The following is a 14,712-nucleotide window of genomic DNA, read 5'->3' on the forward strand; positions in this document are numbered from 1 at the left end:
ATAATCTACAAAAACATGCTTGATGTTGTTTCACATCCAGTCAGACTGACAAACTCAAGTAGCCTCCGTTCCACCAAATAAGTAAACAATTGCATCAATAAACACAAAAACTCATGCAAGACGTAAATCAATCACAGCGGGTGATAAGGCGCTGTAATCATTAACTGTGTTTTGCTGAGAATTCATTTTGACTGCAGGCCCGATCCCCTCCGTCAGCAGCTCTTATCTCTCTGGTTCTCTCTGAGGCCCTTCAAGCTTGATCGATACGCATCTAACCTCCACAGCTTCAATAACAAGGCACTAAATATTAGGGGAGTCAGAGCACGACCTTAATCAAAGAGGGCTGCGTCTTAAATTGAAATCTGATTAATTGTGACAACATTACACATAAGGACAAGAGGTGAACACTATAGCTGTAAACTCTGTGCAGCTTATCAGTTTCCTTTTCTGGCTTCAAACGATGCTAACTTGCATTGTTTCCTATCAAAATACGTTCATTCTCCATTCAAGAAGGCAGACACATAATCATTGTTTGTCTGGCTTCAGTCATCCAGATTTTAGTTTGGACGGTTTAAACATAAGCCTGTCAACGGGCAATCAAATATTTCTCTATTTTATGGAAGAAACACGCAACTCCACAGCGTAATTGAATACTTCATACAAGTTAAAATGGTAAATAAAAGCACAAAATGTGCATGAGCATTCAAAGCGTGCCACAGGCCTCGGCTGTAGTGCTCCTTCTTGAGTAAAAGTAGGAAAAAGAAGAAAAAAACATGATGCATTTTATCTTGAATTAACACTAAATCCCCCCCAAAAATATTAAGCATTGTGCAGGATTATAATATTATATATTTGTATTGTTATCTTCGATGTAATGTTAAATTAACAATAAAAGGTCAAGGTGAAGCTACTTTTAACTATTATAAACAGCTGGGTACTTGAATCCATGACATTGCAACATTATTTATAAGTTTTGCAGGTGAATAAAAATGAAACTGCAGCTATAAGATATATGTCCTGGAGTAAAAGTACAACATTTCCAGCTGACATGTTAAGTGGAGCAGTAAAAGTATGAAGTAGCAAGAAATGGAAATACTCTGATTACTGGAAACTGGTTGAAATTATAATTATGTGCGGTTAATGTAATTGTTATTTTTCACTAAGTAGCTCAAATTAAACCTTGAGTCTTGAGTGGACTCACTAACCTTTTACCACTGCCAGTACAAATTAAATCACTGATTATACTGCCCTCATGTGGACACACGGCACAACACATCCAACTCACGGCAGTAAACCAGGCTCACGTGTTTTGAGCTGAATGCTGAATTACTGATTTACCATGCATCCTAAATACTGCATGCATAGAATCCAATCATTGGGATTTTAACGAAATTGTTGGCTAACAGATTAATTAAGCATTTTCCTCAATGAAGCATCTCTTGTAAACAGTCAACATCTAGAGCTTTCCACTCCTGCAACTCACTTCTTTTAAAGATTCAAGCAGCATTTGAAACACACACAACACTATTGTACTTCAGCGTGCAGCAGCTTTACTTCCATCGGCTTTAAGACCCTCACCCTCGCTTCTAGAATAATCTACACACACCGGTTCCTGAATCTCCCAGCCTTCTCTCTCTGTGTTTCCGTCACTTGTACCTGTGTCTGTGAAGTGCAGCGTCCCATCCTGGCCGTACATCCCTCTGAAGGCCTGACAGTGGGCCGGCCAGCGGACAGGAGGCCCCTGAGCCTCGGCGGCTCTCTGGGGCCCGGCCAGGCTGAGGCCGGCTGGAGGAGAAGAGGCTGTCCCTGGATAGTGCTGCTGTTGGGCCGGGGCCGGCTGTAAGGGCCCAACGCGCCGGGGATAATCCCCCTAATGCCTGTCACAATGAGATTTGATTGGAGACTTGAACACCCGGATTAATGGTGTCAAGTGAACAGTGTGTAATACCTATGCTCCTAACAAAATGCTAATGGAGATTTCTGCCTCTGAGTTACAGCTAGATCATATTTTTTAATAAAGTTCATATTCAATTTCACTTTGTTAGCTGAGGAATTTTCAATAGGACTCTTTGATCTTGAAATAGTTTGGCTGTTTTTTAAGCAAAGTTACCAGAAGGTTTCTTGTTGCTCAGTTGTATTGCTTATTGTAATTAAAAGTGGTGCAGACAACACACTTTGCGTAAGACTATCTGCAGCCCCGACGTTGAACTTATGTGCTTGAGCCTAAGACCCCTGTACCTGCCTAGAGAGTTTGGTAGTATCATTCTCTGCACTGTTTATATTCCACCCAGCGGGAACGCAGCAAGTGCAGCAGCTCAAATCACTGACTGTGTTCACCAGCAGCTACTACACACTCCTGACGCTCCGGTTTTTATTCTAGGGGACTTTAATCATTGCAAACTTGAACTGTCACTACCCGGTTTTCAACAATACGTTACATGTGAGACCCGGGAAGATAAAATTCTAGACAAATGTTACGGAAATGTGAACAACGCATATGTGAGTAGAGCCAAACCCCCGCTTTCGAACTCGGACCATAACACTGTTCATCTAATACCTACCTACTAAACGGTTCTCAAGCGAAGTAAACCACAGACCAAGACTGTAAAGGTTTGGACTAGTGACAGCATAGAGTCTCTTAAAGGATGTTTTCTCTCTACTGAGTGGAGTATCTTTCATGAGATGGACGTGGATAATGCTACTGTGACGGTAACTGACTATATACAATTCTGTGCTGACAATGTGATACCTCAGAAAGAAATAACTGTGTACCCCAACAACAAACCATACATAACTAAAGAGGTTAAGGACTGCATCAATCGTAACAATATAGCTTTTAAAAACCGGGATAAAACGCAACTGAAATGTGTGCAAAAGGAGCTTAACCACATGCTCAGAGAAGCTAGAAGGAGACATAAGGACATTATTGAACAGAACTTTTCTACAATGAACTCCAAGGAACTTTGGGACACTATGAAGGCAATCACAAATATGACTCCAGCTAAAAAAACTCTCTGTACCTCTGATGACCTGCAAAAAGCAAATTAACTGAATGACTTTTTCAAGAGATTTGAAACCCAGGACTTCTCCTCTGATTGTACAGACATCTTAGAGACAATCTCTGCTACTGACCAGGATGGAAGGGTGGTGATTGACCCTTTAAAGGTCCGATCACTTTTTAAACACACCTGTACTAAGAAGGCCACAGGGCCAGATGGCATCTCTGCATTCCTTCTCAAGACATTTGCAGAAGAACTGACATCAGCATGGTGTCCCATATTTCAAAAATCTGTTGATCTTCACACCATCCCCACCCTCTGGAAAAAATCAATAATAAAACCTGTCCCCAAAAAACCTTGTCCAAAGGTAAACAATGATTTTAGGCCTGTTGCATTGACATCCATTGTCATGAAATGTTTTGAGATGATCATGGTGCCGCTGCTAAAGAAAGAGGTTGATGTACATTTAGACCCTTTTCAGTTTGCCTACAAGCAAGGGCGTGGCACAGACGATGCTCTGAATAGCATCACACACCTGGTCACTAAACACCTGGAAGACCCTAAGGCATATGTACGCCTACTGTTTGTGGATTTCAGCTCGGCTTTTAACACACTGCAGCCTCACATCTTGCTTCAAAAACTGATAAAGATCAGTATAAATCCTTTTATCTTGAAATGGTATTTCTCGTTTTTAACCAATCACACTCAGCATCTCAGGGTCAACAATGCCCTCTCAGAGCCCCGGACCATGAGTACAGGAGCCCCCCAGGGTTGTGTGAGCTCCCCGGTCCTCTTCACACTGTACACAAACGACTGTACGAGAATCCACCCGGAGAATTATATCATCAAATTCCCAGATGATACAGCCATCCTTGGCTTAATGCACAAAGGCAGCAGTTCATCGGCTTATCACTCTGAAATAGAGAGATGTGTGCAGTGGTGTGATTTTAACCATCCAGTGCTGAATGTGAGGAAGACTGAGGAGATGGTGTGGGACCCAAAGGCAGTGGGTGACCTTAGGCCGGTGGTTATCCACAATGAACCCATAGCTCAGGTCAGCTCCTATAAGTACCTTGGTGTCCATCTAGATAATACACTCAGCTGGAAGGCGCATGTTCAAGGTCTGTGCTCTAGACTTCAACAGCGATTGTACTTTCTGCGTCGACTCCGGGCTTTCGGAGTCGACCAGAAGTTCATGTTACTGTTCTATCATGCAGTGTTGGAGAGCATCATTAGGTATGGTATTACTGCCTGGTATGGTAACTTGACAGTGCAGTCAAAGTCACAGATCGCTCGCCTGGTACAGACTGCTATGAAAATTATGGGGGTTAAAAAACACCCATCTCTCCAAAACATATACAAGCAGTCCATTATCAGACAGGCAAACAAATGATCCCACCCACATACTCCACCCGGAATTCCAGCTCCTACCTTCTAGTAGAAGATTCAGGGTTCCCAAGAGCAGGCTGAACCGCTATAAGCACTCATTCCTACCTATGTCCATTAAGCTTCTTAACATTCACATGAAATGAAATGTAGTCAAATGTAATGAAATGTACTTTTTAAATGTTGGCCATGAGTGTAGTGCAATAGGTCGCCATTGTCAGTATGTGCGTCTGTGTATTGTGTTTGTTCAAACGGTGTATGACTGATGATATGTGTATGTACGGAACTGCAAGACGGAGTCCAGAACACATTTCCTTACGGGGACAATAAAGTATCGTATCGTAAATGAAATGTAATACTTCTACGCTTTGTTTTAGCGCATTTGTCTTTTAGCCTATACAGTAATTCCCCAAAAGTCCAGTTGGCCCAGATTGACTAGCAAGATAAATTGCAATTATATATATATATATATATATATATAAAGTATTTAAAATGAGCTCAACCTTTACCAGCCGATAGATACAATTATGCATTTATCATAACACAGTCATTTAAAATATTTGATTTTGAAATGGCCACTACAGTATATGCATAACAAGTCCTTTTGGTACTGCTATTGCATTTAAGTGTACAGAGAAAAATAAGATTTTGCAATTTTCATAACAACTGGGCAACATCATCTGCTGAAGATGATCTTGTGGTACGATCAAAAGCTCCAAACCAATAGAAAATAAATAAATGGAAGTGCCAGCAGTTTATAAACTACCTGCTCCAACGTTAAAATCTCAAATGGAAAGAATTTGCTAACCTATGAATGCATCAGTATATATATCACTGACTGGCATTTTGCTGCCTATACTTTTAGCTGATAGTACTAGAGTCAAATGATGCTTTTGCGAATGAAGTCAAATATCTTCATATATCTCTTTCGCTACTTTCAGTTCAAAACATTGAATACAAACATTGCAATGTTTAGCACATTTGAGGTAGTCTTAATGTGTTTAATTCATGCCAAATCTTCATCAGGTCCCACACAGCAACATGCATCATATATGACCAACATTATAAAAAAATGAGAGCGTGAAAAACCTTGCTGTCTTGACAGGCAGAGGTTTTTATTAGACGTGTTAACTCAGACGGTGTGGGGCCTCCGTCGGGTCATTCAGCTCTGAAGGCAAACAGATTTCTGCTGAGGATCTGTTGAACGGCTGCTGTCATGTTTGCATTCACAAAGTGATTCTGCCAACAGCGCAGCTCGGGAGTTTGTCCAGGTTGTGACCGTTGGGCCATTAATCCCATATGTCTGACACAAGTAATGTGTGTTGCACGAGGTTAGTTACATTGCTAATAGGAACGTTCAAAAGCTTTTCTCTGCACATTATTTAAAAAGAGACTGTTTTGGTACAGGAAATAACTCCTGGCCTTCGTTATCATATTGAAAGTGGCACCTATAATCTGAAGAAGGGCTGAATATGTATCGCCTGCTAGAGTCTTAATGTCAGCACCGTTTTGCAGCAAACTGAACAGTGACTTGCAGTTTGTTTGGACAAAGAAGCACTTTATAAACCAATCCAGGCCAAAAAGAGGCTTAGTGTAGGCAGCTGCCAAAGAATGCATTTGTAACATTAACGTCCTGGTTTTGGAAGATTTGTTGAGAATATGGATAAAAAACAAAGTTGCGACTGTACTCAAAATCAATGCAAAGCAGGTGAGACAATGCTCTGCTCAGGGATGAAGAAGGCAAAGAGGTGACCAATGCTATAATCATTATTTTAAAAAACAGGATCCCACAGTGTGATAAAAACCAACCCACTCTCTTCAGTCTGCGTACAAATGACACGACTTTACACATTGGAAAATGCGTGCAATAGATACGTTAAAGTCCGATTTTGCGTGCCTATCATACGCCAACTATTCCCATTGAGTTCTGAGTCCGAGTTTTGCGTGCATATGAGACGCAAATGGATACGGTCGGGTCTGAGAAGACCGGAAGCTGTGTGGTCCATAAAAACATGTTATTACTCAATATCAAGCCACGATTATTGATTTGATTTTAAATCGTATAATGTCGGACTTTTTTTGCCGTCCGTGATGAAAAGAAATGGGGCTCAGAGCATACAATACACATACAATACACATACATTGTCAGCTGATTGCGTTCTATTGCATCAAATCTAAAGGATAAAGCTGATTAAGACAACACACATCAATGTTAGTAATTAGGGTTAGGTGCCTGAAACGCCTCCATTGGACTATTTTGTTTACTTCTGGAATACAGTGACATCATTATGTAACACTTTGTTTTGCTAGCGCTCCAACACATTGTACATGATTGGCTAAGGGGCGGGACATCTTTAAGTAGTTGACCAATCACAACAGAGCTAACCAATCAGAGCAGACTGGGCTCTGGTTTCAGACAGAGGGTGAAAATAAGTGGAGACATGTCCCAGTAGAGACACTACATACTGATATACATTTTATTACTTTTATTTTATTTGACCTTTATTGGCTATATTACCTAAATTGTTTATGTTTATACATCTTATTTTATCTTGTATTACAAATGTTCTGTTATGTTTGTATCATTTATTTTATTTTATTAATTTAAAAATGGAACAACTGCCCCGAAAACCAATTTCACCCTGGGATGATTAAAGTGTTTCTGATTCTGATGTCCTCTGAACATTATGTATACTAATCTGTTGGCCTCTTTATGTGTTTCATAACTGTTAAATGTTATTAGTGGGCAATGTTTCGTAAATCATCAGATCTTAGTGTGGTGGGTCATGTCTTGATATTCTTATGTTGATTGTAACCCATTTCACCGATGCGTTATTATGTATGTATGATTATACTTCTCATTTTGCCCGAGCTTTGTAATATTTGCATCTTCTGGTCCCACTGTGACATGCAAATCATTCAATGAATGACCACAGGAGTAAAAACAAAACCTCCATCAACTGCTGTATTAGAAAGCTGGTGGGAGAGGCAGTACTGTGCACATGATGGGGATTGTATCCTGGAGCCCAACCAAGCTAGCGTTATCAAAGTTTCATATTTCAGGCTTTTCAGTGAGAGAATATTTTAGCTAGGAGAAAAAGTACATCTGCCTTTTCCAATATGCAGCTTCTCAAAACTCCCTCTTGTATTCAACAACATCAAGCTCAAATACTTTAAAATCAACCTGTAAACTCCCTCACTGCTCCGACAGCTCAAAGCCTTCATCATCACCATCAGGCTCGGCTCCCATGGCCTCTTTTAACAACCTCCATATCTCTGACACACCTCCTGGATTACAGCCGTGTGAAAAAGGCAGACACAAATGGCGATGATAATTATTTCCCCTCTTCTGATTCTGTTGTGATCCAGCAGAGCTCCGGAGCCAAACAGATGCTGCACAAGCCGGCGAAAAAGAAAGAAAAAACCAAGCAGCTGTCCCACACTACACCTATTTTCTACAAAAAGTGTGTACTCACCAAATGGAGGTTCCATACTTGAAGCGACTTGTGTGTTTACATTGACCATGTCGTCCTCTGCTTCCTCTCAAACATGTGTTTTAAATCCACGTTTCCCTCCCTCACCATAAGGTGTAAAATGTGGAAGTTTGGCGCAGGTTGCTGTAGTGTGAGAAGGGTGTTGTTGGTGCAAGGTAAGGCCGGTGTTGCCGCTGTTATCTTATTGGTTTTCCTAATCTGGGCAAATGTGGGTGGGGAGGTTAAACAGTAACTAGCTCGTATGGACACCAATCTATATAGCAGCTGTAACTAAGGCAACATGATGATAGAAACTCAAATAGACATTAAGTTATTATGTGCTTTTCCCTCTTTCTCTGCACCAAATAGCAGTTTCTCCAAATACAGATTAGTGACTAAGAGCGCTGAGTAAGAAACTGAGTTTATACAGAAAGGAGAGGGAAAGCTGGAGGGTGGGGAGTCAAATAAAAGACTGAGAGGAGTGGAGCATGTACTGAGGGTGGCAGCGAGCAAACTGTGATGAGTAACCTCACCAGTTTTGTTTTTACTGAAGGAAAAATATGAAATTGGGCCTAAATGGAAATGGATGTCAGGAAACCCACTGAAATCTAATTAAAAAATACTATGTGCATTACTTCCTGTCCTAAATGGAGATTTCCCACATGCTTAACTGCATACAATCCAATGTGGCATCATGCAGCTCCATCTGATACATTTGACCAATTTCACAGGAAGATTGACTCGTTTTCTTAGGTCATTTTCATATATAGTCAACCCAGTCTCACGGCATTTCGTGTAATAGTCACAAAATAAATGTAATCTATTGATTCGTGTTCACCAACATGATTTTCCCATTGTTTTCGTGTCACACAGAACGACTTTAAAAGCAATGTATTTCTATTGGTAGTATGTTTCGTGCCTGCAACACGTCTTTTTGTCCGGTCGGGTCTTGGAAGACCGGAAGCTGTGAGGTTCATAAAAATATGTTCTTACTCAATATCAAGCCACAATTATTGTTTTTATTTTAAATTGTATAATGTCGGACTTTTTTTGCTGTCCGCGAGGAAAAGAAATGGGGCTCAGAGCCTCAGAATACTGAAATCTGCATTTTTTTCAATCTTCTTTCCTTCTAATTGTTATTATTTACATTGCTTTTAAAAACGTTCTGTGTGACAGGAAAAAAATGGAGAAATCATGTTGGTGAACACGAATCAATAGATTAATTTTGTGACTATAACACGAAATGCCGTGAGACTGGGTTGAAATAATGATGATGAACATGATTTACATCCAATCGATACGTCAGATTCTGGATTTATCACCTACTTTAACAATACTGGTGTTTTTATGTGATTTATAGTTGCTTGAGCACATTTTGTGAAAACATGCACTTTTTGTTCTCTTGCTAGTAGGCTACTGTTGTTAAGTAAGAGGATCAATGTCACTACAGCCTGCAACCAGTTAGCTTAGCTTATGGTAAATACTTTAAAGGCTACCTGGAAAAACAGCTATAGGCTAGTTCAAATAAAAACCTCTGAAACTTACTTATTACTATGTAACAAAAACCATAGATAAAAGTTGTGGCTTTATAGGGCTAGTAGACAAAAATGTGAATTATTATTAGTTATCAAACTATTTTCTTTTTAAACTATTTCTTTAATTGTCTGTGGAGTCATTAACTGGTGATGCCATCCTCAAGAGAAAACAAAGCACAAAAGTGACAGAGACAGACTATCAGTTTCCCTGGGTTTCCAGTCTTCATGCTAAGCTAAGCTAACTGTCTCCTGTAGCATCATCTTGTCATCTTAAGACAAGACAGCAAATAATTGTATTAAACTATTTCAAAAACTATTTATTTTACTTTCTGTGGACTCAATTTACTGGTGATGACATCCTGAAGATTGAAAGTCATACAGTTTTTTTTTTTTTTAAACAGTTGCAGTTAACAACTATAATATTACAGAAATGAAGAGTCAGCAGCCACTCTCCATTTTAGAACAAAGACCTGCCAGATAAATGGTTATTAAATCCTCAAAGTCATTACACTTTTGTTTGTGAGGAACTGTGTTTGCTGTGTGTGTGTGTGTGTGTGTGTGTGTGTGTGTGTGTGTGTGTGTGTGTGTGTGTGTGTGTGTGTGTGTGTGTGTGTGTGTGTGTGTGTGTGTGTGTGTGTGTGTGTGTGTGTGTGTGTGTGTGTGTGTGTGTGTGTGTGTGTGTGTGTGTGTGTGTGTGTGGTTGGAAGCACAGCTGATCCCTCATATTTTAGACCATAAAAGTTGCATGAGTCTCTTTTATGGCTCAGGAAGTCTCCGAGGGTTGAATGGAGAGAGATGTAATGAGGTGAAATGCAGGACAGAACATTTCCTGCAGGAGCATTTATTTATTTATATATACACAGCACAGCGTCATAATTTATTTATAACTTAATTACTATTCAGCCATCAGGCAAACTGTGAATTAAACACATTCACTGCAGGAATGACTGGACAGATTTTCACACTAAACAAAAAAAATATATACCATCAGGTTAGAAGATCATAGTAAATATAATATATACAACAAAAGTGCTTATTTTTTTTTGGGGGGGGGGGTAATGCATATAAAACGTCACCCAAATTCATCAAAAACAGTGCAAACAATCGCTGTGGATGTCTATAAAAAATATAAAAATGGGAAACTTATGAAAGGTTATTTTGTTAGTGATCAACAGCGCTGAAAATATAAAAATGTATTTTAAAATATCATTAATATAGATTTACTTTGAACGTAGTGGTAAGAGCTGCATCATTTTATGCAGACATCGTCAAACTTGATTTAACATGGATTATGACTTTGTTTTCTTCCATTTAAACACAGTGTGTTAAAGTCTTGTAAGTCATCTGGGTGTTGTTTTTGGGGAGCACTGGTTCCTCCAGCAGGATCCGCCGTAGCTGGACGGACAGACAGAGCAAGGCTTGCCCCTCTTATAGGGGACCTCCCCCACCCAGTTGCCCCTGAAAAAAACAAATGAACATAATATTAGTTATAAGGTAATTTTTATTTATTTTTTTAAACATGTATTTATTTATTTTTTTGATATATCACATCGCACAAACACAACCGAACATTCCCCAACATTAGACATAGCAGATTACAAAATAATGCTAACAAATATATAGATACTAGAAATCAGTTTAAAGTACAGACCAAGAATATAATGACATTTGCAAATTCAACAAAAATACAATAAAAGCACATCCACAAACAGAGCAGAGTCAAGTTTACAGTTCTCCAAGTAGATTAACCTCAACATTTCCTCACAGTAGTCTTTTCACTTTAACCTTCCATAGCTTCTGCAATGTCCCCATTTTAGCTATAAGACATTTTTAATGTGTGGGTTTCCCCTCAACATGTTGGTTTCATACAAATACCTATTAATGAACGATACTGTAACTATTGTATATTCTTGTTGTCAATAAAACCAATAAAGTATCTGTAAGTGAGTCACTACTTTACTTTATCTCTTACAGTAAGTACTCTAAGCCTTAATTATTTCCAGCGCAACAGTGTGGAATGAGTTGTTTTCTCTCCTTGAAAAGCCAATGATAAATTCAAAAATAAGGAATTGTGTAGACCGGTTTTGTGCTGTTAAAATTGTATTTATTAAACTTGACTTACTTCACAGAGTAGTTGCAGACCAGCAGCGTCGCCTCCTTCCACGTGCTTCCAAACACCTTCATGTTGGAGCAATTCCTGACGGCACATCCCACTTTCTTGGTGCTCGCCCAAACCATCTGAGAGAAAAGAAAAACACTTTTTGATGCTTATAGTTTATCCATAAAAGGAAACCATGCACTTCTCCGCATTTAAAAAGTAATCTGGGTTGATATGTTTCATATATCATCTTTAGTAAGGGACTGTCAATTATTAGGATGGGGTTAAGGGAGCTGAATCTGAAATCTTAAAGTGGACCTATCATGCTATTTTTAGACAATAGGTCTCAGATATATACAAATATATTAAAAACATGTCTATGAAGACCAAACAGATCACCCATTCTAGCCATGCCTCATATCCCTCTATTTCACTTCCGGTTTCTAAAGTGCTGATTTGGGGATAAAGCTTTAAAACAGAAAATAAAAATGGATTAAAGTAGGGGGCTGAGCTCATGCAGGACCCGGCAGCTACTGTCTAAACTAAATACTGCCCTGATGAAACGCCATATCATGGATTATCAAGGATCTGAAACAGTCTGGAGCTCAAAGGCTTTCTCTCTTGCCGGTTATACCACAAGGTGAGTTCCTTTTTACTTCCTGCTTCTTCACACACATGCTCTCCAGTACAGGTTAGCTCCGAGTGTTAGCGATGCTAATGTAAACACAGACCATATTACGTCCAAAACAGTCGGGCATTGTTTCTGATAGCAACTTTCTGATAGGGCCGTGGGTCCACATTTCAGATATTAGGTCATATCGGACGTAAATCTGGATCAGCTCCGTTGTCGCCCCGTTTTTAGAGATTTGGGTACGGAGGAAAAGAGAGAGGGTTTTATTTTCTGACACTGCGTGAGTTCCCTGACACACCGGGGACATATAGTTATGTATAAAGACATCAGAAAGTGCATTTTGCATGATAGGTCCCCTTTAACTATAACAAATATGGCCCTTTCCAGGATAATGACTATTTTCTACAATCCCCCCCGCCCCACAAATATCTCCAAATATAATATTTCTGAAAACATTAAATGACTGGATTATTAACTAGGCTGAGGGTGCAGCTTGTTGGCTGCTTTATTCATTGTATAACTTGTAATTATAAAATGGTAATATAAGTAATAGTAATATAAATGTAGGAAAGAAGGTTTATGTAATGAATATGCAGTTGCATGGTTACAGTATCCCAGAGAAGCAAAACCATGACTTTAGACATGTTTCATTGGGAACATGGAGTCCTCTTTGGATGAATACAATCCATTTACAACTTTTCCTCTGTGCAAAAGAGACATCTACCTGGGTGTAGTGAGAGCAAACTGCTCCACTGCATCTGTTCGGGTAGGAGAAGTGATGCCTCTCCTCGTACCAGGACCGGACCAGATCAGTGATGGACTGGTATCTAAAAACAACACACATTCAGTCATTCACATATAGCTCCATGCATTTTTGGATATTTTAATCCTGTAGTCATAGTATTTTAAGACCGTATTAGTGCATGAAATCAAGAGCTGATTCTTCATACCTTCCTGTAGTGATGGACAGGTTTTGGCCCATGTATCTCATGGCTTGTGTCGGACCGTGATCCCAAACGCATTGTGAGGCCCAGGAGTCAGCGGACTTAGCGAGTCCCTCATCCCAGAGCTGTAGAGACATGAATAGAGAGGAAATGAGAGATAAAGGGGTCATTCATTTCACTCTCTACTGTAAGAAAACAACATAATTAACTCTGTTCTATAGAGTTTTAATAAGACTGAAACCTACATCTGGTGCCTCTGTATTTGAACTGTTTTGTACCATAAAATAAGCCAATAAGGATAGTTTTGTGTTACATGCTTTATAAGTTAGTTAAGATGCAGAATACATTTCAAGAGTTTTGGGCTCAGGTGTGGTTTAATTTTTCCACTTGAGATGGGTTGCATTTCATTCTGGTTCGGGGTCCAATTGACTTGAACACTTTCATTCATTACAACCTTCCCATCTCACAAACAAAGCTTTCACATTTGAAGGTTACAAAATAAAAAGGTATAAATATAGTATGTTGTTATATGAGATATGGTGTATCATTAACATTAAAAATCATTTGGACCCAAAGGTGTTTCAAAACTCCAATATCATAAATCCAAATGGACTTCTTTGGAATTTGGGTCCCGAAATAGAGCTTTGTTATAAAGCTTGAGGCTTTGATTTCCCAATCAACAATAATATGTCAATGTTCTGTTCTAAATTTTAGGACAGAATCTGAAATATCAAGATGAAAAGGCAGATGTGTTTTCTTTGCTGTTTAAGGGACAGAATATTAATGTGGTATCCCGAGTTGAGTTTGGCCTAAACTTGGTTCCAAATTTAGAATGATAAAGTAGCATGTACTGGAAATACTCAAGTGCCTCCAAACTGTACTTATAGTACTTGAGTAAATGTATTTAGTTACATTGCAGCACTGGTCCCTCTCCACAGCGTTCCCTCACCATGAACTCCATATTAGCTGCGGGGGGGAACACCTGTGAGCGGACTCGGTTGTGGTAATCTAGCAGAGCGTTGATCTCTCTGGAGGAAACCTCTCTTCTGCGTCTGCTCTCAGCTGCACTGAGCATCCAGAGGTCAGACGGGGTCTCAGCTGCACTGAGCATCCAGAGGTCTGACGGGGTCTCAGCTGCACTGAGCATCCAGAGGTCAGACGGGGTCTCAGCTGCACTGAGCATCCAGAGGTCTGACGGGGTCTCAGCTGCACTGAGCATCCAGAGGTCAGACGGGGTCTCAGCTGCAGCTCTGCTCACGTTGAGAGGAGCGACAGCAGCAGCCTCTGAGAGAGGAGGCAGCCACAGGGAGGCAGCCAACAACAGCTGAACACAGGCTGCTGCCATCCGAGGCCTGCGGAGGGGGAGGAAGAGAGGGGGGAGGAGAGGGAAGAGGGGGAGGCTACAGCTGAACCACCTCTCTGCACGACTCTGAGAAGGAGACACGTTTATATCATTATCAGGCAATTAACACATTTCAAACAGGTGGGGAGTTAAAGTGTTGGGGACATAGGGGGTCAATAAAGAAATGCAGGCGATATAATGGGGGGTCAGTATAAGGTCAGAGTAAATGATTACAAAGGCCAGGAAAAACAAGAAACTGTGTCAAGAATGTTAAAGTTACAGATCACTGCATGCATGCTTTTTG

At 40.0% G+C, this 14,712-nt stretch overlaps 1 protein-coding gene across 1 annotated transcript in view; it reads right to left on the reverse strand.

The window, feature by feature from the left end:
• Window positions 1-10,733: 10,733 nt before the first annotated feature.
• r3hdml (R3H domain containing-like) overlaps window positions 10,734-14,712 on the reverse strand; it is a 6,423-nt gene continuing 2,444 nt past the window's right edge. The window contains exons 2-7 of the mRNA XM_034202594.1: window positions 14,263-14,418; window positions 14,016-14,118; window positions 13,073-13,191; window positions 12,847-12,949; window positions 11,516-11,631; window positions 10,734-10,851 (exon numbers count right to left, since the gene is read on the reverse strand). Of these exons, the coding sequence (XP_034058485.1) occupies window positions 10,734-10,851; window positions 11,516-11,631; window positions 12,847-12,949; window positions 13,073-13,191; window positions 14,016-14,118; window positions 14,263-14,418 (715 nt within the window). The remainder of the gene's footprint in view (window positions 10,852-11,515; window positions 11,632-12,846; window positions 12,950-13,072; window positions 13,192-14,015; window positions 14,119-14,262; window positions 14,419-14,712) is intronic.

Source organism: Gymnodraco acuticeps, unplaced genomic scaffold (genome assembly GCF_902827175.1).
Source record: "Gymnodraco acuticeps unplaced genomic scaffold, fGymAcu1.1, whole genome shotgun sequence".
NCBI classification, from domain to species: Eukaryota; Metazoa; Chordata; class Actinopteri; order Perciformes; family Bathydraconidae; genus Gymnodraco; species Gymnodraco acuticeps.